The sequence below is a fragment of the Schistosoma mansoni genome, chromosome W (assembly GCF_000237925.1).
Source record: "Schistosoma mansoni strain Puerto Rico chromosome W, complete genome".
In the NCBI taxonomy this organism is placed as follows: domain Eukaryota; kingdom Metazoa; phylum Platyhelminthes; class Trematoda; order Strigeidida; family Schistosomatidae; genus Schistosoma; species Schistosoma mansoni.
In genome coordinates, this window is record NC_031502.1 from 14,881,150 (window position 1) to 14,908,726 (window position 27,577).

The 27,577-nt window shown below is 38.3% G+C and overlaps 1 protein-coding gene across 1 annotated transcript; it reads left to right on the forward strand.

Moving 5' to 3' along the window:
* Smp_174960 (putative merlin/moesin/ezrin/radixin) lies at window positions 1-27,220 on the forward strand (the record flags this gene model as incomplete). Its single annotated transcript, XM_018788686.1, has 14 exons — window positions 1-81; window positions 4,229-4,401; window positions 4,453-4,528; window positions 7,557-7,625; window positions 9,343-9,477; window positions 10,855-10,969; window positions 11,006-11,242; window positions 16,367-16,722; window positions 17,028-17,786; window positions 19,636-20,449; window positions 20,786-20,823; window positions 21,084-21,477; window positions 22,439-22,683; window positions 26,982-27,220. 12 exons carry the CDS (start codon window positions 1-3, stop codon window positions 21,315-21,317), a joined length of 3,087 nt encoding a protein of 1,028 aa, XP_018654204.1. The 3' UTR covers window positions 21,318-21,477; window positions 22,439-22,683; window positions 26,982-27,220.
* Between the last annotated feature and the right edge of the window lie 357 nt (window positions 27,221-27,577).

The window sequence follows — 27,577 nt, forward strand, 5'->3', positions numbered from 1 at the left end:
ATGAAACCCTTTCTTTTTGATCCAGGCGATCTTTGTCCGTCCCTCGACGTGGCTATTCTTCTTGCCTCATTAGCTTCTCAGGTTAGTTTAGCACTTTTGACCCAATGCTTTGAAGATAATCTATTACTGCTTTTATTTCAATTTCCTTCATCTTTTGGGCTTTATAATCAGAACAGAAATACATGCCATTTGAACTTACATTTCCGTTTGTAAGAATAACTAGACTTAAATTTTGTTACTTTTTTGGTTGAGGAAGATCAGTGAAGTTGTGTCCAAGGTGGTTTCCAGGACTCTTCGTATTATTTTTTCTTTTACGGCTTGGTCGCTCTACATGTAAAAGCTTGGTAATAAGTATCAGAACAGCCTAGTGGTGGCAGCATATTGCACCATTGTAAGATCTTTAAAATTTTTATACAGAAATAACCGTCTCTAAAGAATAGTTTAGTCGTAACATCTGCCTTAATTTTACTGCTCATGAACAGTAGTTTAGAGTATTGGTTTGGGAAGTCGTAAGGGATTTTTCAGTGCCATGTAAATCAGTGAGTAAAAACCAGAAATGTACTAAAAAAACCGTACAAACTCCAAGAATAAAAGTCCCTATATCCCACCTAAAACTACGTAGCTTTTCTTCTTTACAATAAAGTTCAAACTAGATTTTAATACATAAATTTGTAAAACACTGTGGTCCAGAATATCGGCACCCAATCGAGCTATATTGGTTGAGACAATTGTTTCTACCATTACAGACAGTTTGCTTGGAAAATGGTGAAATAAAGGTAGGAGCTCAAAGTTGGAGGGCTACGTTATACCACTGACTGTACGAGGGTGCGACTAAAGCAAGATGTTACCCTTAGGTGACCAGGATTTTGTAGTGATACTGATTTCTCAAAACAAAAGGCTGGGATTACCAAAGGTCAACACTAGGGGTGTCACACCTCATCTTACACTACAAATTTCAGGCGGCAGAGTCATTTGGAGAACAGAGCTGGCACGTTACAAACCTCACACAGACAGTCCGCATGAGACCGGTCTAAAGTTCCATGAGATTTGCGGTCTCCCTCCTAGTTCCTCAAGACTACTTGCTCAATTCCTATTCCATGTACCTCAATAAGAAGTATCCTACCATGGAATAGAAAACCGAAAATTGGTAATCGCCTTCATACGTCTAACAAACTCGAGATCCTCTTGCTTACCGTCAAATCCCCTCGTCACTCTGAAGTGCTCCTTCTATCCCCGCTACCTACCCATTTCCTATAACTTTATCCTTGTCCTCATGCCCCATCAGTGTTTATGAACTAAGTTCCCAAAATTTTATTACTGGTTTTATGAAACTTATAGTTTCTGTTATAACGACCCAGCTATTGTTGCTTAGTATTCTTGGACACTACTCGACAAGTCCCAACTCAGAACACGGTTGAACAGGGATGTGATTGTATTCCATATGAAAAGTTTGGATGGAAATATGAATCCCAATAAGAGAAACGTTAGTATACTTGGTTTTTACATGAGACTCTCAGTCAGTCAGTTAGCGACAACGTAGGACCAGGCACATATATGCATCGGTCCAAGTTGCCATACCTCGTTAGCACAACAAGATGAACACCGGATTCATAGAAGTAATTAATTTAGTGGTGGTAGTATATAAAGAAGGGTTGTATATAAGGATATAGTATAGGGAGGAAAAAAGTTATGAAGCAATTTCAATCTCAAGGTTTAAGGGAAGATAAAGAGTGTATACACCTATGCCATTGTGATCGATTCTGAGCCATGTCACCCAGAGTCTCCAACCATTGGTTACGATAGTCACGCGGACCCCAACCAAGTAGTCTGCATCTGCCAACATGGCTCAGACTAGAAGTTAGTGACTTCAAGCACTGATGCCATGTTTTGGTTTGGCCGCCCCTAACTCTCTTCCAACCATCCCCTACACTAGTCAGCATTGCGCGTCGTGGTAGACTCTAGAGTCTTCTCTAAGTATCCACTACCGCTGATCGGATGAGAACTAGCCAATCAACGTGCCCCAACACAACCTACACGGAACATGCTTTGATACAATCTGTATCCAGCTAAAAGAAACCGTTCTAAACTACACGTTCGAGCTTATACTGTTCGAACCTTATGTCAAATATTATCACAAACTTCCCTAGCTAGAACTCTAGATTATTGCGCTATCGATGTGTGTTGTGTCTCCGAAACATGCGTACAAAATTTGAGTGTGGTAATCCATTTGAACACAACCCCATCAGTGCGATTTACCATATGGATCTGAAGACCTCGTTGGTGTAGGTACAGCACTAGGTTCAAAAGCAAAACAGGCCCTCCCGGACTAGATTCCGGTAGACAGTCGCTTGTGAGTTGTCCGACTAAACGAGATAACAAAAGTCGGGAAGATAGGGACACGTCGTCTCTTCATTGCCTCTCCCTGCGTTTTCATTAATCGCAGTTCAAATGAATTTAAAAAATGAACATTCATAGAATTTTAATTTTCTAAAAGGCCTTGCACTCAGATATAGTACTCGTAGCAGGTGATTTTGTCGTTCATGTGGGTGATCCTATGCAAACTGAAAGGTATTTGTATGGGTGCGACGTTGCACCAACTCAACTAATAGACTATAGAGAACATCTTCAACTATGCTCAGAAAACCGCTTATTTCTAACTAAAACCAACTTCAAGTATAAACGGAGACATTATCTAAAATGCTGACCTAAAAGTGACTCAACAGTGGTTACAAATAGACCATATTGCAATCAGCTGTCTTTGGAGAAGTTCGATAAGACTGGGGCTTATTTTGGAGCACATGTTTGGACTCTGATCGTATTCTAGTGGAACCACGCGTTTGTCTGTCTTGCTGAATTCAGAGAAGTCACAGCAGGAAACCCCTTGGAGTTCGGCATAATGATTAAAAAACTAAGAATATTTTCCAGGAACAACTGGAGGGGTTAGTCAAACATGAAAGGGATATTCGCCCCGAGGTATCTGGACACAATGATCAAACACCTGAGTAAACAGCAATGATGTCTAACAGTAACTAAAACCACCTGTTTAAAAAAGGTCACTGGATTTCTCTAGCGTCTACTTAACTGATCGGTCCTCCGTCCCATCAAGCATTGAACACGGTATGGAGAGGAGGCAGCCTGACTGCAGATTGATGAAAAGGCTACTCAATGATCATGGGCAGTCGTGGGTAGCAAAAGCTGATGTGTTGTCCGCTTTTTCTATTTTCATTCGACTTTGTCGTTGATGTCCGTTAAGATATAATGCTCTCATCATCTGACTTTTCAGGGGCTGATCTTTCACTAGGAGATTCACTTGTTGACTTAGAATACGCAAATGATATAGTTTTGTTTGGTGGAGATATTGAAAAAATGCTGAGTCTTCTGACCACTTTAGAGAACAACACCAGCATTTTCGGGATGCGATTGTTTCACGTCAAATGTAAAATGTTGCTTCAAGACTGGACTGCGTCAGGGCCTGAACTAACAATAGTAGGTGGAAAAGTAGGGTGCTTCGACCGTTCACTTATTATGGGAGTCTCGTTAGTCCTGATGGGCTGGTCGCTGACGAAATCTCGGCATGTATTCAGAAAGCTCGATTGGCCTTAACCAACTTCCGTCGCTTGTGGAAAAGACGGGACATCCGTTTGCCAACAAAAGCACAAGTTTACCGTGAAGCACTTCAATCCATCCAACTTCATAGTTGTGAAACGTGACTATTAAGAGTAGAGGACATTCATAGGTTACTAGTATCCGATCATAAGTGTATTTGAAGGATTGCTTATGTAGTTTAGGACCACTGAGTAGGCGGTTCTTGGGTTAGAAATAGTGTACTAGGTAAGGATAGAAAATTGATTGATGAGGTAGCAAATGTTTATCAACTGAGGTGGTTGGTATATGTCTTTCGTAGAAATGCTTTTATTTTTCAGTGAAAATTGATGACGGATGAAAACATCATAGTTCATAGGATTTTACAAAGCGGTATCACCGACGGAAATCATTGTTGGTTACCTGCAATTGACATGCTTCGGAAGTCGTAATAACGTCAAGCTGACGGCCGTCATAGGAATAACTCTCACAGTAACAACCTTAAAATTACTTATCGAAACAAATGTTTTTGTGGCTAAAATGCCTTCGTGTTTGATCTGTTTTAAGTTGATCGTTAATTTTGTCAGTTGTATATTTTCTTTTAAAAAGCCTTAGATATGTTTTTAAAGTCAGCATTTGTTTGTAGGCAGAATACGGTGATCTTTGCGAGGAAGAGCTTAGTGATACAGAGGAACTCACGTTCTTACCACGACGTATTCTCAGATTAATCCCAGCTCAACTATGGACCCAAATACATTCCACTCAAGGTGTAACACAAAAGTTTCGGGAACATTATAAATCCCACAAGGGAATGAATCGGTTTGTTACTTAACATCATTTTTCATCTTTTCATTTTAAATGATATTACAGTGACAAAGCGGAACTTCAGTATCTCAAAGTAGCCCAGATGCATAACCTTTTTGGCGTGGATTTTTTTCCTATTGTCGTAAGTATCCGTTTTACTATAATGTTTTATATCAGACATTTCGAATATGGACTATGTTTAATTCATCTGTATATAATAATAGGTCGTCGTGTTTTATAATTCGATGTTGCATTTATTGTCTCTAGTACAGAAAACATTGCACTTGTCTCTTTCGACAAACATCTGTCACCTGTGGACTCCACTTCGAACGTGAGATTTTCCCCACGAATGTGTAGTCAACGGCGATTTGTTGAATATTACTTCCACGACGGAAATGTGTTCTTATTCTATTAAAGTTATAGATAATCATTATCATTCCTAGATGACCCATTAGTTTGGGTCCTATCAGTTTATTCGAGGTCTTCATTCTTAAACATACTTTACGCCAAGCCATTATCAATTCACGAACTATGATCATATGATTTCCACAAACGTATGCTGTATACATACATAGACTATGTTTTAGAGTGACCTATGCAGCATACTCGCTCATTGATTAGAAGATGGATTTCTTGTCTGGGATACAGGTAGTCCAAACTGAAAAAATACGGCTGTGTTTTTGTACCAGTTACAGGACTTAATCAGCCTCGATCACCCAAGGTAATGCAACTTCCTAAACAGATGAAATGAACAGTGAACTCAGCCATTATACTTAGTAAGCTGACTATACTTAGTATGTTCGAGTCACACAACGACTAAAACCATATCTGAAGTAGTATTTTAAGTTTAGAGGAGAAAAGTGTTCGATTAGGTCGTCATTAGGCTTTACTCTAATATACATGGATATTTATATGAAAATATAAATCGATCAAGGAAATTTATAATTCAGTGATCACAATGAAGTAGATTGCATGACTACAAATAACAGATAAACAGTGCAAATAGATAGCATGAAGACAGGTTTACTAGTAGTAGTGATAATGAAATCGATTTTATATAATATCGGGCTAAGACTGCTATTCCTAAAAGCACCTGTGTTATAAAATTAAATAAGTGATCAGCGCCGACCTACAATACTTATTTAATAAGCTTTCCAAATCCCAACACTTACAAGATCTCAGTCTGCAGAGTTAGATTTAACTCTAACCAGACATCTACAAATATTTTTATGGCTTTTTAGGGTTGGAGCATAATTCTGGTTTCTCATTCAGGCTATTTTTTGAGTATTGGATAACTGAAAAGTATTTGAGCTGTAGTTGAGTTGGTCTGTCCGTCGTCCTAAGCAGTCAAGACTATCGTTTTCGTAGATTATTTCGTAAACACCGAACTTTTAACCTCAATCTCTTTTGTTTTGCCTGTCACTGTTACGTCTGCGGAGTTGCTTAACTGACTTTTGCTTGGTATTGGAACCCCAAATCCAATGACACGTAGTAAGAAACAATGACTAGTGAAAAAAACTTATTTGATGCCGGTAATGAGTCAAAATGATGTATACATACACTACTTTTACATAACTTATATGTTGTCAGATTAACAATCAGATCTGTATAACTTGAATTAGTGTTACTTAACATTGGTTAATCAATAACTTATTATAAACACACATTTGGAATATCTTCTATTAATCTTCGCACTGACTTGATTTTACCCTTTTGATCCTGTCATATCTTAGGTCTGTTTAACCGGTTATCCGGCCCTATCACGACTGTCTTTTACATCTTCACTTTTGCTGCTCTCCACTAATCTCTATCATTGCGCAGACTTTCGTTAATTTTGATATAAGTTCTCTACTCGCCATCCCAGCTGAGTGTCTGAAAATCGCTTAATCCAATTAAGGCTTCCGAAATCAATTGGTCTTAAGCCTTAGTAATAAATGCTCTCGGTTGTATTTATAAAGATTACAAATCATTACAGCCCACTCCAGGAATAATATCCTATAGATTGTTTTACCTGTGAGTTTGACGAAGTCCTCTCGTAGCATTTTCCCGCTTTCAGTCACATATAAGTGCATACTCGTTCTAAAGCGTTGTCGGAGTCTACTGATGTCCCTCATAAGGATCAGAAATCGATTATCGATCTTCACCAAGGGCACCCGTCGCTATAATGATGCTGGGGGTCACTGGGTTCGAGAATGTCTATCTGTATGTTTAAAGTTAGTGCTTTTTAGGTTGCCTAACAACCATTGCAACAAATACCGTTACCTTTTCGCTTGATTTAATATGGTATGGCAACTTGAACTGATGTACGTGCGTACGAAGTTCTACGTTGTTACTCTCTGTCTTCCGCTTGATTGGTGTGGCAAATGCTTCGTCTAAGTATCTTTCAGCTTAACTTGGCTCACTTTTCTTGAGGCTAGGATTACCAGTTCTATATGAGAAATCAACTGATAGAACTGAGCTTCGGTTAGTGTATGTGTAAGCAGAAACGACGAAGAGTCAATGGGATGTATTGATATTTTCCTGAGTTCTTTTATTCGAAAAGTACTGAAGTGATTGTCGATAGAAGTCTAGTCAAACAGTGTTTTCGAGCTTATTCACATACTTGCACCTGAAACACCATGAGATGCTACTACAGAGTCTTCAGATACATAAATGTTGAATCATATTGATTCAAATGAATGATCATACTAAGTTCCTGCGTAATTATTTCACACACGACGAACGTCAATAAAATGAGATACATAGGTACTATATGAACATGGAAATCTTCAACACGTAGTGTCGAGCTCGGTCGCACAAGATCGGTGGTAAGATTTAGTCAGATCTGATTGTTAGAACTAGTGCGAGGAAAGATGGGGTTAATATTAAAAGTTGAGCAAATATTAGAAATCTTCTATAAAACAGTCCGAAGACCGATAATTAAAAAGAATATTACGTCACTTTCTTGTCTAAAACCAGTTAAGAAGTCTCCATCCTCCCTATTTGACCCAAAGTTAGAGACGTCATACTCGAGATCATAGGATTCTTGAGTGTTTTTTATCCTGTGGTTCTCACTTTCACTTCATCCCCCTCAAATTTTCACGTCCTTGTATCTCATGAGCTTAGTATCAATATTATTCTATTATTCGGTGTCAAATTCAATAGTTCCGTTACTCTCATGTTTCTTTCAGTATGTTCGGATGAAGTTTCCTCGAACGTTAAGTTTGGCGCAGAACGAATCAACTATTTGGGACAACACTGTAAGCTATTTCATTAAATAATATATTAATACATAATTTAAGGTGTCATAAAATAAACACAAAAGATACATTCTGGTGAGTCGCATAATAACTGTTGATTTGCATGGCTGAAAATACATCTTAGTGATCTGATTTCGTCCATCTTTTAATTGTGTTACATCGTTCTCTGTTGTCTCGAGTCTTACGTTCCATAGTGGTTAACAATAGTTAATGAGACTCATTTGTAGACCCTTCTGTTGTTTAATTTCAACCATCCAGTATCAGAATACTATTCATTATAATATCAGACCATTTAGCCCACTATCCTGTTTCGCCTATGACAAATTGCCACGTCTTTGATCTGTCTACCCACTTTCGTGCCGAGGATAACTTGTCTAATGTAGATTAAGACCTTGACGCGATAGGCTGACTGGCTTAACCTTGAGGCTAGTATGCGTTAGTCCGAAGTGGGGTAGAGAGACAAAAACTATTCTATTACCTGATTGGCTGACAGGCACGCGCAAGAGAAAAAACAAGACGACTGGAACACTACTCGCTTTATTCCAAAATCCGATCTGGCTTTGGAACAGAAAATGCTATGGCAGTGAATCATACATCAAACGAAAGCTTATGATCTGTAGAATAAACTAGGAACAAAAGTAAATATTACTATTTTACAAGCTTGGAATTAAATGAAATAACGTCCCCCAAAACAGCTTCCGTAGTTTGTCAAGGCTTCTTGTTTCTTTGTTCAAATCACAAATGAAATCAATTTATTTTTCAAGTATTTTATTTGCCACTTTTGGCTGGTTTTATACAGATATACATTCAGTTTAGGTTCATTGCTAAAATATGAACAATAACCAAAGCTTTAGTCCCGTCTAAATATAACCATATGTGGTTGTAGTGTATGTAGTTTCATTAATATTACGGTCAGGACGGGACTGAAAAACTTGGAAATAAGACCAACACTAATTTGTTTGCCACATCGAGCCAGCCCCACAGCTAAATTTTTACATCCCCGCACAGTTTATCAACAATATACAAATTTTCACACCACTACTTATTATATTAAGGCTGGTTGAAATAACTGATTTCTGAAATCCCCTTACATGTATAACGATGAAGCGAGAGATACACCCTTTGGAATTCTATCGTGAACTTACCGCCCGTATTTATATCAAAGGTCGCATTAGAGGTTTTTGTCTGTTCATATATCAAGATATGTTTTGGGGATGGGCTTTGGTATCTGAGTGGTTAAGGCGTTCGACTTCTAACTATTAAGTCACATGCATGAACCTCACCTCCCATCTACTTCAGTTTGAGCGACCGGGTAGTATCACTAACCCTCACACTTAGAATGTAGCCTATGCTCAAGTACCTGCTGAATTTTTTACTCAATCTAAATATTTTAGAACCCCATCATGTGCGTCGTATGTTTTCACAGATGATGTTCAGCTTGTTGCGAAAAGCTGTTTAAGTATCTCGTCTGTCGACTATATTTAACGAAGTAGTCAGGGCTAAGTATACCATCAGTCAAATAGAAGAATCATACCAATAAGTATCTTATTAAAATCCTTCTGGGTTTTCTTTGGCAGATGAGTTGAGGCTCATCCAAAATACTGTGGATAGCTTATAGCTATTTTTCGGGAGAAATTACCAAGGTAATATTTAAAATCCATGTACTATGGTTATGTATATATGATAATATTTTGTTTGCTCCCATTCTTTCTACCAGAATCAATGTCACACAAATGCTTGGCTTGGTGTTACAGCAGCAGGTCTTCAACTGTATGGAAAGTGTCAACGTGATCCACCTCAATTTACATTTCCTTGGAATATGATAAAAAACGTTTCATATCGTGAACGTAAGGTGAGCTATTTTTTACTTAATTATATTGCCCAGCCAAATTCATATAACATTTCCACCATGTTCTGCTCTATAGAATTTCGTTCTTTGTAGGCCATTCACACCTTTATCTTAATCACTGAATAAACTACAATCGTTTTTAACTTCACAATATGCCATAATAGTATATTTTAATTTGGTTGTTAGACAATTATTATCCCAACAATTTTACCATATCATCTCCTGTTACCTAGAAAATTCTGTAAAATATTTTTTGAATCTAAATAGTGTTGTTACTTATAGCTTAGACCCACTAAAGGATTGGTGGCTGTCATGAACCTATTTTTGTACATTTTCATTGCTGAATACCTCATAAATCAAATAGCTAGCCTAAATTTTCAAAATCTAAGTTTGCTTTTCATATTTCCATCCGTTTCTGGCGAAAATTTCCACGGATTCAATGTAACCTATTTCAACTTAACCCTCATTATAGCATACTTCCTACAATTTATTCAGAAATGTTGCTGATTGTATGGATTTGCATCTACCAAATATTGAGCGTTTCCAGACCGGACACAGTTATCTTTTATTTTGCAAACGGATTACTATCTTTGAAGTGAAGTGATTACTGTGATTTAAAAACTATGCTCTCAAGCAATAGGTCTCCGATCCAACCCCCCACCTCATCTGTTTTGGGGGACTATGTAATATCACTAGCCCTCACATACACCTGTAATATAAAATTCAGTCGAACAAAAATCGGTCGAAAGATCCTAAACAGATTTTCTGATAATCCGTTTCGTTTCATTTCATAACTTTTGCATTATGGTTTCCCGGTGGTTGACTATTCATCTTAACAACTAGCTGGAAGTAAAACACATTTTCCTGCAACCTTTTACATGTAGTTGTACAAAACACTTATGTATAGATTATACAAAACAACTTGTATTAAAATCTATAAAGTATGGTCTGAGTCAATAAAAAGTACTCTGATAACGAATATACAAATTTTATTAAAAAAGTCCACACTTATACAACTATCTGTATGCAAGTACAAAACTAATTACATATTTCTGATCATTTGTTTTTTGACTTATGTATTCTGCTCACACTGAATTATATTCTGTTTCATGTATAATCAGGTATAAAACAAAGTGAATTATTTGTCTTCGTCCGTTCCCTAATCAATAAAGCTCTGCGGATGTGCCAAACAGTGAACATTTTTCGTCACTAACTTTTACTACAGAAAGCGAACAACCTACTAAATGGAGAATAGTAATATCCTTGAGATCAGCAGATGAAAGACTATAAAATTTCTATTTTTACTGGGCGAAATTGTCTCTTTCATGTTTGTGTTTCCGTATTTCTTCTTAAGTTGGTTTCTTTTTAATCATCGTTTAGTTTACGATCAAGTTGACCAGTACCTGTCGTGCAACCAGCAAACCTAGTCAAATTACATCTATCCCTACCTTATTGAATGAAACCAGGGGACCAGTTGTAATTTCATCAAAAGCAAGTCAGCCCAGCCGCAGTCCTCTTATTAGTATCACAGGCCAAGCCTTTGTTGGCGTTGCTGTAGGTTCTAGTGCAGGAGGTAGTGGAACGTCTGCCGCAAGCTTACCTAGCACTCCAATATCAGCTCGTCTTGTCCCTGCGGTTCCACCTGTTTCTCCAAATTTACTTGATGCGTCTGTTAACCTTTCATCTCCAAGAGCTGTTTCCAAGTTCGAATCATGTGATACTGCGCAACAACTCGGTGCTCCTAAAGGTTTCAAAGGTCGTGCTAAAGGTAAGCTGAACTGAAAGTAAATGTGTCATTTTTTCGTGTAAACAGTAGTGTCAACAGTGGCTGCTACATTGACGTGGTTGTCGGGCTTGCCTATGGTGATGATTCAACCAGACTTTATTGGCTGGGACATATGGTCTTTTAGGTCCTACTATGCCAGGCAGGTCGGTTGGAGGTCAGTAAAACTTAAAGCTACAACTTACGGTCCAAAGAGTGAGGTCGTACTGGTGACTGCAGGGGGTTGTGGTAGCAGTAAGGTGTTTCCCTTGAACAACTAGCATCTGCAGCGCCGGTGCTCTTTCACAACGGGCGGAAGTGGTTATAAAAGGTCGACTCGGAAAATTTCACACCTCACCTTACCACACTGATTTCCATCTCCGTGAGTAAAGCTTTTTTGAAATGGGAAGCGAACACATCAAAAACTTTCCATATAAAGGTAGTGCGTGACCGAACTAAAGCAGATTTACTTTCGACTCTTCAGTCACATTCCCAGTTCACTAAGACCACCACTAAACCAGCTTCTTTCTCAGGCCCCCCAGTGAGAAGTATCCTTCCACAGTGTGGGCAACTAGAAAGTGGGAGGTGCCCTAATGCCTCTAACAGTGCCCAGTATAATCTTGTCCATAATCAAATCCCTTCTTCACCTATTGATAATCCTCCTGTCCCCAAAACTAATCATTCTCTCGAAACTCTGTTGCAACGCACCACCAATGCTAATGATGTGAGTTCACAAAATATAATTCCTGATCTACCGAAACCCTGCTCTAAACTACAAGTTTGGGTTTTCAATGCTCGAACCTTTTGTCAGATCAGACAACAGTTTTTTAGCTAGGACTGTAGAATCTCGCGTCACCGATGTGTGTTGCGTCTCTGAAACTCTCAAACAGGATCCAAACGCAGTCGTTTATTTGGTTCTACCTTGTCAAAATGAACAAACGGCGCGATTTACCCTTCATGTATCTAGGGAGTCTACTGCTACTTTCCATGGCCTTGCTGGTATAGGTATAGAATTAAGTTGAAAAGCGGATCAGGACAGTAAAATCTCCGAAAAATAGGGATACACCCCGTTACCTGTTCGTTGTCTTCGTTCACGCTCGTGCTGTTGCAGCTCGGATGAAGTTAAAAATGAATTTTATAGGAAGCTGTCCAACTTCCTTCAAAAAGCTAGATGCTCCGATGTAATAAGAGTGATGGGTAATTCTAATCCTCAAAAGATAGACTTAACGAAACCGAAAGGCTGTAAAATCGGTCTTGCAGTATCGCTGCTCAGCGAACAGATAATGGCAATTATTTACTGCAGTTATGCTCATTTAACCGTCTAGTTCTAGCAAACGCTAACTATAAACATATGGCAAAACATTGTCTGACCTGGCGATCCCCACAATCAACTCGTCGGTGGGATTCGAATAGACCAAGAGGTTAATAAGAATAAGTGAATTTCACTTGTGACTACGTAACTGATAAATGCTTAGAAACTCATCCCGTCTGGCTTCGGACACAAATGGCGGAGTTGGATACGGAGGGTCCATCTAGGGGAGTTGGAGAACCCTGATTGCAAAACAATGGTGTACATTGGCTCTATTATGCTGAAGGAACTAATAGTGTATGAACTCATTGTTGGTCACCGGCTGCGATGGGATCGCATCTACCAATGTTGCTCCACTGTCTTGTGGATTAGGCCTTCAGATCAAAGGCTTAATGTGTGGCCCTTAAGAAAACCAATTGCTCCGGTTCGGGCCCCCGTGCGTTATCCTATCTCACATGCGAATCAAGCAATAATGACTACTGGAAAAAATTACTCTTGCTTCAGCTCTCATTCAGAGAATCATATGATAATATCCGTTTTAATTTCTTTTATTATACGTCACTCTCCACTACCATTTATCGTCATTTTGTGTATTCCTTTACTCTTTGACTTACACAGCAGCTTGCCTATGGAGGAAACTCTGTTCTATTCATACGATCTTAAGTTACTAATTAGTCAAAAGTTGAATGCTACCACTGACAACGAATTGTGAGCCAGCCTTTCCAAAAAGACTATACGACTCAAACTGGTTTCCTTCAACGTTCGCACACTAATACAGATAAGAAAACAGGGTTGTTTATGTTATCATAAACTCTCAACATCGATCTCTGTTGTCTATCCAAGGTAGGTACAGCACTAGGTTCAAAAGCAAAACAGGCCCTCCCGGACTAGATTCCGGTAGACAGTCGCTTGTGAGTTGTCCGACTAAACGAGATAACAAAAGTCGGGAAGATAGGGACACGTCGTCTCTTCATTGCCTCTCCCTGCGTTTTCATTAATCGCAGTTCAAATGAATTTAAAAAATGAACATTCATAGAATTTTAATTTTCTAAAAGGCCTTGCACTCAGATATAGTACTCGTAGCAGGTGATTTTGTCGTTCATGTGGGTGATCCTATGCAAACTGAAAGGTATTTGTATGGGTGCGACGTTGCACCAACTCAACTAATAGACTATAGAGAACATCTTCAACTATGCTCAGAAAACCGCTTATTTCTAACTAAAACCAACTTCAAGTATAAACGGAGACATTATCTAAAATGCTGACCTAAAAGTGACTCAACAGTGGTTACAAATAGACCATATTGCAATCAGCTGTCTTTGGAGAAGTTCGATAAGACTGGGGCTTATTTTGGAGCACATGTTTGGACTCTGATCGTATTCTAGTGGAACCACGCGTTTGTCTGTCTTGCTGAATTCAGAGAAGTCACAGCAGGAAACCCCTTGGAGTTCGGCATAATGATTAAAAAACTAAGAATATTTTCCAGGAACAACTGGAGGGGTTAGTCAAACATGAAAGGGATATTCGCCCCGAGGTATCTGGACACAATGATCAAACACCTGAGTAAACAGCAATGATGTCTAACAGTAACTAAAACCACCTGTTTAAAAAAGGTCACTGGATTTCTCTAGCGTCTACTTAACTGATCGGTCCTCCGTCCCATCAAGCATTGAACACGGTATGGAGAGGAGGCAGCCTGACTGCAGATTGATGAAAAGGCTACTCAATGATCATGGGCAGTCGTGGGTAGCAAAAGCTGATGTGTTGTCCGCTTTTTCTATTTTCATTCGACTTTGTCGTTGATGTCCGTTAAGATATAATGCTCTCATCATCTGACTTTTCAGGGGCTGATCTTTCACTAGGAGATTCACTTGTTGACTTAGAATACGCAAATGATATAGTTTTGTTTGGTGGAGATATTGAAAAAATGCTGAGTCTTCTGACCACTTTAGAGAACAACACCAGCATTTTCGGGATGCGATTGTTTCACGTCAAATGTAAAATGTTGCTTCAAGACTGGACTGCGTCAGGGCCTGAACTAACAATAGTAGGTGGAAAAGTAGGGTGCTTCGACCGTTCACTTATTATGGGAGTCTCGTTAGTCCTGATGGGCTGGTCGCTGACGAAATCTCGGCATGTATTCAGAAAGCTCGATTGGCCTTAACCAACTTCCGTCGCTTGTGGAAAAGACGGGACATCCGTTTGCCAACAAAAGCACAAGTTTACCGTGAAGCACTTCAATCCATCCAACTTCATAGTTGTGAAACGTGACTATTAAGAGTAGAGGACATTCATAGGTTACTAGTATCCGATCATAAGTGTATTTGAAGGATTGCTTATGTAGTTTAGGACCACTGAGTAGGCGGTTCTTGGGTTAGAAATAGTGTACTAGGTAAGGATAGAAAATTGATTGATGAGGTAGCAAATGTTTATCAACTGAGGTGATTGGTATGTTCTTTTGGTATTTCAACCGCTGTCTATATGAACTGGTTTTATCGTATGGTTAAATTGTTGTTGGAAAGAAAGCTATTATTGGCCGAACCTTGAGATGACAACCGCCTATCGAGTCAATGACATTTGGGCTGTGCTGTATTAACATGAGTAAACTACAAGTTAAGGATTTTTTGTGATTATCCTAAACAGTGGGTAGAGACCTAATACCATTACTCAAAAGATTTTGTAATGGTACAGGTGTACCGATTGCTTGTATCACCAGGATTTCAAGCTTCTGATTTTCTCTTGGTTTTTTTAAATTACACTTATTTACATTTTCTTTTATTGTATCCCCAATGTCTTATCTTTCAATCAACACTCATACTTTTATTAGCTCCTGTACTCTGAAATTTGACTTGACAATTTCATATCGATTTTTATACTCACCAGCATCATTTTTGTAGTTGACTGACTGTAAATAGTAGTTTTTTTAGCAATATTTTACAAATATTTTGCTGTCTTTTCGTTTATCTTAAAAACCCTTGCATACTTTTCACATTCTTAAATTCAGTATAATTTGATTTAAAATAAGTAAACAATGACTGCTTCTAAAATTTCCGATCCTGAATTTCTTGTTCCATAGAACTCTTGGAATAAGATGTGTACTAACGATTCGTATTGATACATGAAGAATAAAGAAGTAGATGTTATGATATATTCTATTAGTGTAACTTTTACCGCAAAATTTTGTGTTCAGTTATACTAATCATTTACGTAAATATTGTTCACAAAAAGTCTTGGAAATCCGTGAATAGTGGTTGAAGCCAGTAAAAAAAGTACATTTAAACAAACTATTTTCCAGATGTTTTAGATTTACAATTAAGAATGCTAGGTGTATGTACTCGCGCTTTATTAAAGGGTTACAAAATATTTTCACTGCTTATTGCTGGAAAACTCAAACAGAAGTCTTGAAGTTCTTGGCGTATTTTCTTTTTATTTATCCTTTGACAGAACAGGAGACAAATGTATTGGAATTCAAGCAGTTTACATATGATGGATAGAAAAATAGTCATAGCAGCTAAGTTTTGATGACCAATAATAAATGTTAGAAATTATTTTTAAAAAATGTGTTTTGGATAGTTACAAATTATTTGGATGTTAGAATATTGCACAACTGGCTCTGTGAATTTTTTGCTGCACCAAAATTTATGACATTGAGTAAAGGAATAATAATTATTCATTTTTGTTCTCTAAAATTAAAAATAATTAATTTGTGCACTGCCGAAATAGTTATATTGAGTTTAATTTACAATCTAAACGAATATTCACTGGAAAAATCTGCTATTCGATGTCTTCAATTTTAATATAACTTGTGGTTTCTTGTTTAGTTCTTGAACTAGGTTCACGCTGCATTCCTGGTTTATCTATCAAATCCTCTTGTTACTCTGCTAATGAATTTGCAGTTACTAGGACTAGTGTGAATTGTCTTCGTGCCCCTAGGGTTCAGTCTGCGGAAAACAATGTCTCACTACCGTCCAAAGGTTTGCTTAAATCGTCTAATTTGAATTTTGAGACAGTGTCAATCAGTGTTGTTGAAGTTTGGTTAGCAGACCCAAATCAAGCTAAAACAGTTATGTCTATGTGTGCTGGTAACCACTCACTGTTCATGAGACGTCGTCAACCGGATAGCATTGAGGTTCAGCAAATGAGAGCACAAGCAAGAGAAGAGAGAGCCAGACGAGAGGTAACCTACCATTTTAGTATCTTTTCAGATTTCTTCAATTAATATGTCATTTTTTTATATTCTCAGTGATTTTTCGTTACTAAACTAATTATACTCTTTATGTCTCCGTATTATCCTTCTGCATTTCAATTTTTTCCGGTGTAAGTTTTTAACAATCCATGTTTGCCGGATGTACTGTTAAATTGATTTATCCATTTGTATGCGCATCGATTGTTTACATCTATGCAAAAGACATTTCTAATTGTTTTCAAATCGTTTACTTTTTCTTTCCAAATTATTATCTACCGAATTTTCTTTGAAATTAGGTTGAAAGAGCACGACTGGCGAAAGCACGTGCAGAAAAGGCTGAGGCTTTAGAAGCTAAATCAGTTTTAGAGGCTCGGTGTGCTCAACTTGAAGAGGCACTAATACATCAGCAAAAATGCCAAAACCCTTACACCTCTGATAACCATAATCGTTTGTTCGATACCTATGCAGTTAATTCGCCCTCCACTCAAGCTTCTCAATGTATATCCAATCCATACAACTGTAAAGTTGCTTTCAGTCCCATGAAGAAAGAAAATCAAAAAGACGTTAAAATAGATAGTATACCTATGTCCCAAACGTTGAACGACGACGATGATGACCAGAAATCCATTTCTAATCCCACTGAAGATAATGATAAAACTACTAGTGATATTATGAATGGTGATCGGTGTGGTAACTACTTTGATGATTATAGTTTCTATCCACCAGTAACCAGTTCGGATAGATACCCAGCACATCATGGAAAATCATGGGATGATGGCATTCACACAGACCAAAATAACTTGGTTTACAATGATCCTCTCTATCCAAACATTTCAGTAAATTCGTTCCCTGTCTTTTCTGAGTTTACTGATCATCGATTTGCTCCGGGTTCAGTGTCTGTTCCTGTAACACCTCACGTTAAACGCACAGAAATGATACTCGATCGGCGAACAAATTGTTACCCTCAGTCGTCGTTTTGGCCGTTTGAGTCAACTAGCTGTCCAGTAGATCTACACAGCGAACGTGCTGTTTATAAGACTCAGTCTAACAAAAAGGTTAGTCCACACAGTGCTTATGCTCTTGAGATTCATTTTAAGTAAACCGGTTCGTATTTTGGGGTGTGCCATCATCTAAATTTTATACGCAAAAGTAGATATACATTGTCTATAAGAGAATATGCATCACGGACGCCTTCGTAACACACGTCGGGTTAAATGTGCATAACTTTTTCATATCTTCCGAATGTGACCGACATCACACTACACTAAGTAGGGATTTTAGAACTTGTCTGACGCAGATGGCATTCGGAGCACGTTAGATCTTGTGTTTAAATATTTCTCAATGGACAGTGTCAGATTCCAACTTTATATCAGTAAATGTGTGCGGATATGAAAAGCGGGATTTCGAAACTGTAGACATGGACCAATCGACAAAATTGACTACAACTAGGTGCTCGTGGTGAGGTAATTATATGTAACCATATTGTCACTGTCCTGGTGCATTGTTTCAAGCTTCATTATTGTAGAGAAGGTTTACATCCATCACGATCTACTGTTGAGATCTAATGTCTCTACCCTTCTCTCTAAGTTAATACAAAGTTAATATTGACTGAAGTATCGGTCATACAGTGCGAACTATTCAGCACCTTCATATTGCCAATCCATTCAGCTCAAATAGCTACCTCCTGTCCTAAAACTCTTCATACACTTGCCTTAGCCCGATTTGTTTAGGCAAAATATCGGTTACGCCCTGCTGCCGTTTGCTGATAAACAAGAATCCACACTACTTTGACAAAAGATGTCTCCAGTTTGGGGTGTAAAAGCAGGATGGGAAACCAGGCTGTCAAAATGAACCATATCCTGTATCATATAGGCCTCTTGTTTTGCTCACTTTATATAAGTTATACGCTATGAATAAGCAACCAAACTGTTCAGCATTAAACGTGTTATCAACAGCTTGAGGACGATCTACATCAATAAAGTAGTGTTATAATTTCTTCTATTTCAACCCAGCCACTCTTATGGCTTAGCACTTTTCGGACACCTTAATTCACCCAACGAGTTCCCAAATCAGAACGCCACTGAATAGGAACGTAACTATTTTAAAAATGACAAGATAGAATGGTTGTAAGAATTCACAATAAGAAAAATGTTAGAATATGTATATTATTTTACACAGGAGGTTTATTGACTTTTCTTCAACTATCTCTAACGTTGATCGGCTAAGAAATGTCCACTCAGCATGCCCCAACACAATCCTGCACGGAACATGCTTTAATCCAATCCACATATTGTTATTTCTTGTGGCCTGCGTGCCCTGTTAATGTACAACGTGATAATACCGCCAATTAGAGAGCAGTGAATTATCGATCGGACCAATGACACACGAAACCCATACGAGCAGTCTAGAGTCCTTATCGGTCTTGCTTTCCACCTAGCCCAGCCAGTTAAGTCCAGGACACCACTTACAGCCCCTGCAATATAAATCATTATCTTTTAAACATACTGAGTTTATATACCAACCAAACTAACCACATCGTACCATAAAATAGAAAATAACATTTGTACAAGATTTAGCCGAAAGTGGCTGTGAAAGTGGGGAACAGCAATTAATAGACTGGGTATAACTAGAGAACGGTAAGTCATATAATAATAGTTCACATGTCAAAATAAAGCCTTTAATAAGAGGGATACGAATATGAATAGTTTAGTTAGTTAACAATTATACAATAAAAATATATGCATCATATTGGTCCATAAATAGTTCTCAAAAGTTACCATTCATAATTCTTATCGGTACATAACACATATGCTAACAAGTAGTTACTGTGATGGTATGGTATCTCACTACTTTTCATACCTGTTCAAACTGTATTTGATGTGGGTTTTTTTCTAACCAACCTAGGTGGTTTTGTATCCATCTTATTTGGTTACTAATCTTGGTCCAGTGTATCCTGATGGTAGTTTCTGTGGCATCGCCCTTAAATCGTTATCGTCTGGAAATCATTGTCTAACTGGTGAAATACCAATAGTATCTGTCGAGGAGTCCATTTCTAAAGAACCGGAAACCTCTTTCACTCCGTTTGTTATTGTCCCCGGTAGCTTGCCTGCTCTTCACAATGATGAAGTTTTCAATTCAAAATCTCGTATCGGACCAACAGGCGTCTCTCATAGTGATCATAATCCGTGTGCTTGTGCAGTAATGTCTACTGGACACCAACCTCCTACAATCTGTCACATACGCTCTCCACCTCAAACAATTATTCGTGAGGTTTCTTATACTGTACCAACGAGTGTTCTGAGGCACTCACAGTACTATACACCGAGTTGTCACGTTCAGTTCGTCCCACACGATCCTGCAGATCACAGCCAATATATGTATTCGAGTCCATCTTTGGCTGCAATACTTTCTCCTATTGTTAATCAACGTTTGCACCGTCGAATGCCCATTCGTCCACAGCCTTGTCGTGGCTTAAAGCGACAGCAGTCGCAGCCGAAAAGCACAAGATCATCTGACTCAGTTCATATTCCCTTAATGGAACGTTCGACAAGTTACATGCAAATGCCTTACTCAGAGAACGACTGTGGATTAGCGTCTACAGATGATTATAATTTGACCAACAACCACTTTTTACCCCATCCTACTAATCGTGGCTGTTCTTTTCAATATACACCTTGTTCCATAAACGTCCATTCGAAATACTATGACTTTCAGTCAGGTAACTTTTTGATCTTTGCAATAGCATTTTTTTCTCATGTCTTTATTGCTTCGTTTTAATCTCAAACCATTTAGATCTGTTTAATCGTATTCAGTCCTCAAAACGTATTACTAACTACCAAAGTACTAATGCGTTTAGTGCATATCTATATGTAGGTTTGTGTAACTTTAAGTTTCAAAAACCTTAGCATAAGAGTCAGAAAAATTTGATTATACACTTTAGTACAAAAAGCGAGTCACTTTTCAGTTTCACATGATTCTGTTTGCTCACTAAGTTGTATGTACTTTATGTATAATTTAATCTTAACTCAACTGTGGAATTTCATTTTACCTCCAGGTATTAATAGTTCATGGAAGTTCAAACGTTTGTGTTTGGTATGTGATTAGTTGTGTCTGTTTGTTCGTTTAAAATCTGGTGTATTTTTTAGCAAAATTTTTGTTAGCTACACTGTGTTTTCCTCCTAATTGCTTTTGCTTGTCTCATTCTAATCTGTTTTGTGTTGTATCAAGAAGCAGAGTTTTGGTTTACTATCACAGTTAAACTAATGTTTTCCGCTTACCTCATGTGTCAAAGCTACATAATAATTTGAGTTCATTACTTTAGTAATGAAGTTCGAAACAACTATCTTTTTTAGGTCTCAGATATCCAAATGAAGTTTATCCGAATCCACTATATTATCCATTTCACTCTCCTACAACAAATGAATATCTTCACCGTGCTGCTAGTCTCGACGTTTCATCTGGGAACAATGATCTTTTGTGGAATAAAGCGCCTCATGAATTGTTATCTCGAACAGGTAAATGTAATGAGGATGAAAATGCCTATCTACTCGAATCAAATCCTCCTTATTCTCAACGCAGTTTCTTAACAAATGAGTTACAGGAGGAAAGAGCTCACTTTGCATTCCTTCAAACACAATTTTCACGCCAGCTGTGTGATACGTGGGGATATTTAAAAGCAGCTCGTGGTCAGCAAGTTGATAAATTATGCGATTTGGCAACCCACGGGATTGGAAGTAATATTTACAAGTAATCATCAGTGATTCTATAATGATCAGTTCATTTTATAAAATGTTGATTAGGGTTTCGTGATTTTTATGTTGGTACCGATTGCTGTTATTAAAATCTTTGTTGTCATCTTATTCGCTTTATATCATAATGCTCTGTTTTTCTTGTCTACACGAATGGGTCGTTAATTTGCCTTAGGTGAATATCTACACTTGATTCCCTCCCGGTGTCTAATTAACAGGGCTTCAACACAACTCAGATCAAGAACTACTGGCTAGAAGTAAATATATTCCCACACCCAAAACCGACAACAAGGCGACGCAATCCAACAACAATAATAATAAGGTTAGGAGAATGTTATAACTCATCTAACGCCTGTTAGACTATCTACAAGTCTGATCAAGAAGACAACCAATCATTATCATCCTCACCCACGTATCATTTTGTATTTTGATGGATTGGTAGCTTCATTCAAACTGGAAGCTTGATGCTTTGGTATGCTAAGTAAACTGTTACTAATGACCTGTTTTCCCTTATAGTGAAGATCAGTAACTAGCAGTGAAGTATTGGGCTCATTTGTTGCTTTATTTTGAAACCTGTCAGCTGGATTTGCCAGGACCAGAATCCACAGGTGTTCATTTTAAAATGTATACTTTGAGCTTATATCTTCAACAGAAACAACTTTCTGTTGTACGTATGAAATCCATTCGAAAATTGATTCTCATCAAAAGATATCACAACTCTGATATACCAATAACGAATCGACATAAATTATTTTCATAGTTGTTTGAAGGCATCCAATGTGAAGCTCACGTTATTAGTTCAATATATTTTCTCCGTTTGTTAGTTTTAATTTAAACGACTATGAATTCTCTGTAGCAAGAAATTATTTTTGACCAACAAATTGTCTTCATTGCCAGATTAGAAACACTAAATTATATGACATAACAAAAAAATCTTGATTAAACTATTCGTTTTTTAGTAATCCTTCCTCCTATGGATGTGAACTGCGATGTGATCCTGCTGGCGCTTCGGATGGTGCATCCACTGGTGGCGGAAACATATGCAGTATGTGCGGTTCTAGTGCATATGATGGGCACGATCATCTTCACGACACTAGTCCTGACCATCATTTCTATGAACCGTACTCACAATTGAACCAAGATGTTTCGTCACCTGATGACTCAGGTGTTAATAATTTAAGGCCCGAGAACAAACTCGAAAGAGGTAAGCTCGTTTATTTTGGTTTCTTTTCATTTTCGAAGTACCTTATTGCGTAACAGAAGCTTTACAATAATGGTATTGCATTATAACAGCAATTATGTTTTGTGTGGCTGGATACCAAATTGGTAATCAGTATATCTCTTCTGGAGCATATTGTATAGTGTAACCCCGTACCATCCAATGCTTTGCAAAATCCATTACGATTTCTTCAACTTTTGGAGATCATTCGTGGACATCTACTTTTAATACAATAACACTTTCTAGAGATACTAATCAATTTAATATAGTGTTAGTTTTGTATAGTTAGGTAAGAATAGGATAAGCTAAGTGATCTGTTTTATTACAGCTACTCGTACAACTGGAAAATAATCAAACGTCCGATGCACCCGACCAAAATCTGAGCATGATAGTCTTGATCTTATTGCTATGAAGATAATGAACGTATTAGGATCAGTACATTGATTATTTATGTTAGGAATAGCGGAGAATATTGGATTAACAGAAGCTGATTTCTAAGTAATAGCAGTCATCGTATAACCGCAGGTTTCTGTTACTTGAGGAGTTTGAATCGGCGCACAATCCAACAACAATGAATAATAATAAGGAAAGGGAATATTATAACTCATCTAACGCTTGTGAGACTTTCTACAAGTCTGATCACGTACACAACCAATCAATATCATTCTCGCCCACAAATATTAAATAAATCCCTGAAATCAATAACTCTGCAAGTCTTTCATAGTTGATACTGATCGCATCAGCTTTACTGGACTCACCTAGCTGAAGGTGCTCGGTCACGCATCCGCACCAGACCACGAGTGGGTACGCGGTACTACGTATCTCCTACAGCCCTTAGTCAGATTATATTGATCACTTCTCGATAGCATATCATATATATCTTCGAACCTCTTCACTTCTGATTTGACTAAGTTGGCATATTTCGACTATAAAGGTGTTATGTGTAAAGGCGTTGTCAAATCCCAAATGCTTGTAGCATTTTCAGCGTCATTCTGAACTATCGCTGAATAAACTCTAATTGTACCATCAATTATTGATGCAATAATGATTTCTTTTGAGCTTTTTCTTTAATACGTATATTTACAATGGGTTCTTATTGCTTTACAAACATAATTTTTAACTTTATCACGCGTATTACATCTATCTTTCTCCCATTGTCAATTTTAAATTCTTTTAAATACTAGATAACATGTCTGCATATGATGGATTTTATGTAATAATTATTAAAAAGTTATTATAATTGCATTTTTGAAAAAACCTGGAATGGTTTATTTTCAACACTTAGGTGAGGATAAGCTATCGATAGGAGATAGCAAAAACTGCTGCGGTATTTGACGGGTAAACTGAAATATTCACGTCACGTTATCAGTATGCAGGGTATCAAACAGCTTGAGGATATAATTCAAGCAATCAGAAATGTTCCCGGACCAGATTCAGTGGACAAGCTTCATCGTTTCTCGGGAACGATTAGTTATTATTGAAGTCAACTTATCCGTTGTTCTACGATTCCACAACACGTAACAGATGCGCTTAAAAAAATTGCCAAGGGATTATACGTTATCTCCTGAAGGCAAAGATGGGTTCTCGACAGGTTATTTTGCTTTGACATCAATGTTAACCCGCGTGATTAAAGATTTCGACAATAATCTGAGTCACTACTTGGCGATTGAACTATTGAACGTTAGTAGAGCCAGCTTTCCATCTGGAAATGCTTTCATATAGTCTCGCATACACAGCCACTGTCAGGCAATTCCTACTCACTGCCTTCTCGTGGCATTACTGTTGTTTACAAAATTCAAAGGACGAAGGGTGAATGTCAGCATTAACCAGGTAGGTGGATATGAACGACCACCTAGGGGAGTTGGAGAACCCTGATTCCAAAACAATGGTGCACATGGGCTCCACGACTCTGAAGGAACAAATGGTATGTGAACTCATTGTTGGTCACCGTCTACGATGGGATCGCATCTCCTTAAGATGCTCCACTGCCTTGTGGACTAGAACTTCAGGTCAGAGGTTCGGTGTGTGGCCCCCTGAGAAAACCACCTGCTTCAGTCTGGGCACCTGGGTAATATCACAGCCCTCCCACAAATCAAATGAGATTGGTGAGGCGCATATTTGTCTGGTGCTTCCTTGTACCAATATTTATGTGTTTAGATAAATAAATAAATTATTCAATATTATTTTTTTGGTACAATATAGAATTCCTAGCAAAAAGTATTTAAACAAGTTTTGCCTACAAAAAAGGGAAGTAAAAAGCGATAGCCGCACACATATACATAAATTAGTTAGACGAACTGTTTGGAATGCAATTTGATTTTTTTTAAACATTTGAATTTGCACAGCCTTTTAGTTGGAAACATGTTTAACAATACAAGTTATTGAATAAGCTCAAACAACCTGTTCTTCACTCTACTCTACATTCAACCTCAGCACTGCTCACCTGTTGGTCTTAACATATACGAGCACTGGTCCGATCGCATCTGTAATCAAACACTAGTAACCCAAGAATATGCTTTATCTTTGGAGGCTACATTTCACGGCTATAAAGTACGACAAAGTGAATTACTGCACAGTGTACTCGTCCTCTGATTAATAGATGGATATCTGGCCTACACCACAAGTGACTCAGTGGAAAAGCCAACCAAGCTTTCTGAGTTCGTGACGAGATTTCTTCAGATATAAACCCACAACTAGGGCTGATAGAACTTCCAAGATAGGGAAAGTGGTCGACGCGCCCAACTACTTCACCCCATATCATTAGTTCGGTGAGGCTGTCCACTATCTCCATTTTCGTCATAGACCTACTGCGAGGAATGACGTTCTCGTCTGAATTTTTGGGAAGTGATCTCCTACCAGGAGGTCCACTTATCGACTTAGAATACGCAGACGACATAGTCCTATTTGGTGAAGACGCTGATAACATGGAAGTCTTTCGGTAGCACTGAGTAACAATGCAAGGATGTTTGGGATGCGTTTCTCCCCCTCTAGATGCAAATTGTTGCTTCAGGACTGGTCTGCGTCAACACCTGAACTAAGGATAGGGAGTGAAGTAGTCGAACGTGCCGACAACTTCACTTATCTTGTAAGTCTGATCAACCCTAATGGGTTGGTGTCTGACGAAATCTCAGCACAGATTCCAAAAGCTCTTTCGGCTTTTGCCAACCTACGTCACCTATGGCGAAGGCGAGACATCCGTCTACCAACTAAGTAACAAGTATACTGAACAATAGTTTGTTCTGTTTTACTTTACAGCTGCGAGACCTAGCCATTAAGGGTAGAGGATACTCGTTAGTTACTAGTGTTTGACCAAAGATGTCATAGAAGTATTACTCGCATCTTCTGCAATCTCTGGGCAAGTAATAGTGAAGGAGTTTAGACACAGGATACTATGGAATGATAGCAAATCGGTTGATGAAGTTGTAAATCTACATCGACTGAGGTGGTTGGACCAAGTATTACGCATGCCCAACCACCGATTACCACGGCGTCCAACGCTGATTAGTATTGAAGACGGATGGAAGAAAGTTAGGGGTGGTCAGACCAGAACGTGGCATCAGTCCATAAAGTCACTACTGGTTTGAACCGTGTTGGTAGATCCGGACTACTTGGTTGGGGTACGCGTGACTATCTTAACCAGTGGTTTTCAGTCTTGCTGAAACGGATGAATGACTCAGTAGTCGGCTGACCTCGAGATCAACAGACCGGATTCCGTAAAGATCGGTCGTGCACAGACCAAGTCGCGACAGCACGGATTATCGTTGAACAATCAACTGCAAGGAACTCGGCACTGTATATCATCTTCCTTGAATATGAGGAAGTGCTTGACATTGTGGGACTTTTTTCAACTCTATGGTGTACCTGACAAAATTGTCAACATCATCCGGAATTCATACGACGGGCTATACGGCGAAGTCGTGCATGGAAGACAGCTGACAGACGTATTCCAGGTGAGGACCGGAGTCAGACAAGCCTGCTTACTCTCCCCCTTTCTCTTTCTTCTGGTAGTTGAGTGGACTTTGAAGACCTCGACATCTGAGCGGAAACACGGAATACAACAGACAGCTTGGACTTTGCAGATAACCTATACACAAATATAAAAATCGACCCACCTGAGGATATTTTTTTTAAAAGCTTACATCTTGCGTACCGTATTTCCTGCCTATTGTTCGTACTAGGCAACGATTTTAGCGTTGCAAACACGACTAGAAAACCTAATTATTGGCAAATTTTACTTTCTTTGTATATAAGCATTGAAGTATTTCTATTTTCTTTTTTACCAGGTGGTAATGGGTTGGTTCAAGAATGGCAGTCTAGTGCACAATCACGATACACTCATATAAACGTATACACGCAGTCAACGAAAGCGTGTTGAATTGAGATTCATGTTACATGATAAGTCCTGCACACTACTAACTTTTCCAATTTTATTGCCGTATCCATCGGGCTTGTTCCCATAAAACCTTTTTGTATATAAAAAACAAGTGCACTATGAAAATAGACTACTTATATGCTAATTAAACGTGTTGAAGTTTTTTTCCTACGAACTCGGTTATTTTGATAAAATTCTCAATGTCATGATAGGCAACATCAGGACAAGGAAACACTAGTGCTGGAAGCATATTTGAGAACTTTCCGGTCGTTAATTTTCCCACAGTAGGCGTAATTGTGTACAGTTCGCTCGTCAATCTATCCGATTCGTACGCTTCAAATGAACAACTATCGTGAAAACAGCCTGGCCGACATACGTGCGTATCAGTCAACTAGATATGCCATCTAACAAAACCTGGTCGTCATCACTTGAAACTGCAGCATTCAAACTATATTTTCACATGAAATTATTTGATCCTAAACTTTGGCAGGTTATATGATAAAAACC